At 56.4% G+C, this 2,500-nt stretch overlaps 1 protein-coding gene across 1 annotated transcript in view; it reads right to left on the bottom strand.

The window, feature by feature from the left end:
• LOC121936883 (brain-specific homeobox/POU domain protein 3-like) overlaps positions 1-2,500 on the bottom strand; it is an 8,678-nt gene that overhangs the window by 71 nt on the left and 6,107 nt on the right. The window contains exon 2 of the mRNA XM_042479561.1: positions 1-983. This exon is cut by the window's left edge and continues 71 nt beyond it. Within this exon, the coding sequence (XP_042335495.1) occupies positions 1-983 (983 nt within the window). The remainder of the gene's footprint in view (positions 984-2,500) is intronic.

Here is a 2,500-nt window from a genome sequence, read left to right as displayed (position 1 = left end):
GCGGAGAATTTCATCCGCTTCTGCTTCTGTCTCTGGTTGCAGAACCAGACCCGGACGACGTTCTTCTTGAGGTCCAGCTTCTCGGCGATGGCGGCGATCTTCTCGGAGGAAGGCCGGGGCTGGACGGCGAAGTAGGCCTCCAGGGAGCGCTTCTCGGGGGCGGCGATGGAGGTGCGCTTCCTCTTCTTGTCCCCGGCCGCGTAGGCGCCCTCGGGCTTGGCCAGCTTCTCCCGCTGGGCCCGCTCGGCCTCCTCCAGCCAGGCTTCCAGGATGGGCTTCAGGGCGACCATGTTGTTATGCGAGAGGGTCAGGGACTCGAAGCGGCAGATGGTGCTCTGGCTCAGGCAGCCCACGCCGGGGATCTTGAGGTTGGCCAGGGCAGAGCCCACGTCGGCTTGGGTCACCCCCAACTTGATCCGGCGCTGTTTGAACCTTTCCGCGAAGGACTCCAACTCCCGCGGGTCTGTCTCGGTCTCGGGGCCGGCCAGCACCGGGTGGGAAGCCAAGCCGTGCGGGGGATGGGGGCCCATGCCCATCGGGGCCTGGGCATGGGCGGGGTGGCCCAGGGCATTCAGCCCCTGGAGGGGGTGGGGATGGTGGGGGTGCGGCGGGTGGTGGCTGGCAGGGGCAGTGGCCACCTCCGGCAAGGGCAAGGCAGAGCCCAGGTGCTCCAAGAGCTCGCCCTCCAAGCCCTGGCCCGGTTGGTGATGGTGGTGATGGTGGTGGTGGTGGTGCCCAGGGTGGTGGTGCCCAGCCAAGACGGCCGGGTGGTGCAGGTGGACCGAGGCGGCGGAGGAGACCGGCGGGCAGGAGAGGTTGGAGGCCACGCTGCTCATGGTGTGGTAGGTGGCATCTGGCTTGAAGGGGTGGCTCTTGGGCGGCGACGAGGAGGACGACGAGGCCGAGACCAGGTCCACCGCCGCCAGCGCCTCGGCCCCCCGAAGCAGGCTCTCGTCCAGCCCCGCGAAGAAGTTGCCTTGCAGCTGAAGGAAGGAGGACAAGGAGAGCGGTGAGGAAGGCTCAGGCTCAGGCCCCAAGGCATCATCGCAAGGCCCAGCATCCTGAGAGGAGGAGCAGGGGAGGTGGAGGGACTGGCAGTCCTTGCAATGGGGCCCTGGCCTCACCTGGGAGACGGGCTGCGACAAGGCAAGACCGCCATGGAGGAGGATCAGGATCATCATCCTCATCATCATCTTCTGCCCTTTCAACCCAACTGGAATTGACTTTCCTCCCTTGGCCAACTTGGCTGGACAAGTCAACATCGAGAAGGAGGAGGAGGATCATCACCATCATCCTCACCATTACTATTACTATTACTACTGGAGCTTGGCTGGGACAGCTCAGCACCACCACTGCGTATTATTATTATTATTATCTCCAAAACTGAGACTCACTTTCCTCACCTTGGCTAACTTGGTTGGAACAAGTCAACACCACCATTGATGATGATGATGATGATGATGATGATGATGATGATGATGATGATGATGGTTGGCGATGATCGATACTGATGATATTTATTTCTATCCCCTCCTTTCCCTAAAACTGGGTCTCAGGGCGGCTTACCATATGAAGCAACAGTACAGTTAGGAGCAAACAAAAATGGCATATTTAAACTCTGGTTAAGTTAGTGCAAAGCGATGTCGTCGTGGTTGTGTGGGCCTCCGAGTCGTTTCCCAAGGCGACCCTATCATGGCTGGCAGGAAAAGAGATCCCACTTCAACTGAGAGTTAAGAGCTGTTCGACAGTGAAACACACTCCTTTGGCATGTCTTTCCTGGGATGCTTTGATGGGGAGTTCCTGCTTGGCAGAATGGGGTTGGACTGGATGGCCCTTGGGATCTCCCCCCAATTCTTATGAGTCTATGTCTAAGAAAGCTCATGCTGCCAATTTCTTCCTTCCAGTGAGTCTCAAAGGTGCTACAAGATCTCTCTACGTATGATTCTACAGACTAACATGGCTATATCTTTGAATTCTATAGAGAGGGTTTGCCCTTGGGCTCCTCTGAGGCTGAGAGAGTGTGACTGGCCCAAGGCCAGTGGCTTTGCAGGGCCGATCCGGGACTGGACCCCTGCTCTCCAGAGCTATCGCCCAACGCTTCAACCAAACCCAACCGTCCATCTTCCCATTTTAATCCCCACCTGCCTTTCTCTTGGCCCCCATCCCTTCCTCTTCTTACACTTGTCCCTCCAGTCTCCAAAACCTGAAGCCCAGGTCCATTTCTATGTCCCAAAGATGCCAAAGGAGGGGTTGATGGAAGCCAGAGAATGGGCTCCGGTGGAAGAATATCCCCCTCCTCAAAAAACATCTCCAACACCCCCAAAATCTTCCAACAACCATCCTCTCCAGGTAACACTTTCTTGGGTTGGCCAGGTAAGTTTTGATGGACTCACCGTCTTGCTTTTCCTGCTGCCGCCCTTTCGCCTTTCTATCTTTTTGGTCTTGCTAATAGAATTATTATTATTATTATTATTATTATTATTATTATTATTATTATTAT

The sequence above is a fragment of the Sceloporus undulatus genome, chromosome 7, assembly GCF_019175285.1.
Source record: "Sceloporus undulatus isolate JIND9_A2432 ecotype Alabama chromosome 7, SceUnd_v1.1, whole genome shotgun sequence".
NCBI classification, from domain to species: Eukaryota; Metazoa; Chordata; class Lepidosauria; order Squamata; family Phrynosomatidae; genus Sceloporus; species Sceloporus undulatus.
Note: the sequence above shows the minus strand (reverse complement) of the source record. Positions and strands in the feature narration are given on the sequence as shown.